At 41.4% G+C, this 1,392-nt stretch overlaps 1 protein-coding gene across 4 annotated transcripts in view; it reads right to left on the bottom strand.

Moving 5' to 3' along the window:
• The window catches only part of LOC104760394, a 14,269-nt gene that overhangs the window by 6,625 nt on the left and 6,252 nt on the right, over positions 1 to 1,392 (bottom strand). For 3 of the 4 annotated variants that reach the window (XM_019240395.1, XM_019240396.1, XM_019240397.1), the window contains one exon: positions 90 to 482. In XM_019240395.1, coding sequence (XP_019095940.1) covers positions 90 to 482 — 393 coding nt within the window. Of the gene's footprint in view, positions 1 to 89; positions 483 to 532; positions 1,083 to 1,392 lie in introns of all 4 variants that reach the window. The other variant, XM_010483313.1, reaches the window with a different exon arrangement.

The following is a 1,392-nucleotide window of genomic DNA, read 5'->3' as shown; positions in this document are numbered from 1 at the left end:
AAAAAAAAAAAAAAAAAGGAATACCAAACCAGATTATATACCGACAGAAGCTGCAAGGAAAACGGAAAATGACATAGAAACAGGCATACCACATTGTATCGAGAGAGTGCATCTAAAACTAACTCGCTTCTCCACCGAGTATAAGATATGATACTATCCTTAGCATCTTCATCCAACTTGTTACAGTTGGAAAAATTGAATGTGGCATGGATCTGCTCCGACAGCACTGGAAGAGCCAGAGGATTTGCAACTCTTTCCAGTGAATCACAGCCATGAGCATCAAAGTACTGAAGTCTTGGTGGAAGCATAGGTATAGAGGTCAGCAATTTGCAGTGCCTCAAGTCCAGCCAATTTAGATTGTAAAGTTTCCCAATATCAGTTTGCAGGCTGACAAAATCATTTCCGCTTAAACATAGACGTCGCAGAGAGCATACTCCATTAACACCACGTGGCCATTGCCTTGGGCCAAAAGGTTGTACGACCATATCTGCAGAAGTTTGGCCTTCTGATATATTGGCACAGNTTGCTTTACCTAGGACGTTCTCAATCCTTTCTGGAATTTCAACAGTCTCTGCATCCCACCTTATATTCTCCCTTCCATTGGTTGCATAAACCAAACTAAAGCCACACTTCAGCACCTTGCAACCTTTTAACACATCTGTACCATCTGTCACTTGAAATTCAAAAGAAACCTCAGTTTGACTACATCCCTCTTCATCTTCTTCCCCACCATATTTCTTGATATCCAACGTACTGGTATAGCCAACAAAGATATGAGACGACTCAATCTTCCCCGGTGTGTTACTTGGTTCCCTCCAACTGCCAATAGTGTTAATAAAACGGTTATGAGACCTGTCTTTGTAATTGAACACACAATTACATTTTACTAAGAGACGGTTCCTCTGCTTGTGGTAGTCAGGAAATAGGATAACAGCGCACAGAGCTATCCCAGTAAACTGGTTGTCACACCAATGTTGAGGAAGTTTTTGCTTTAACACTGACCCAGAGGCTTGGTGACTAAACCACGCTGGTATATCCCATCCAGGTAAGCAAGATCCAGTGAAATCTTCCAAAACCGAACCCTACAAAAAAAAAAAGAAAATACCAAACCATATTAGATACCTACAGAAGCTACAAGGAAGACTGGAAAATGACATAGAAACAGGCATACCCCATTGTATCGAGAGAATGCATCTAACACTAACTCACTTCTCCACCGAGTATAAGATATGATACTATCCTTAGCATCTTCATCCAACTTGTTACAGTTAGAAAAATTGAATGTGGCATGGATCTGCTCTGACAGCACTGGAAGAGCCAGAGGATTTGCAACTCTTTCCAGTGAATCACAGCCATGAGCATCAAAGTACTGAAGTCTTGGTGGAAGCATAG

Source organism: Camelina sativa, chromosome 18, assembly GCF_000633955.1.
Source record: "Camelina sativa cultivar DH55 chromosome 18, Cs, whole genome shotgun sequence".
Classification (NCBI taxonomy): Eukaryota; Viridiplantae; Streptophyta; class Magnoliopsida; order Brassicales; family Brassicaceae; genus Camelina; species Camelina sativa.
This window is presented reverse-complemented; position numbering and strand designations above follow the sequence as displayed.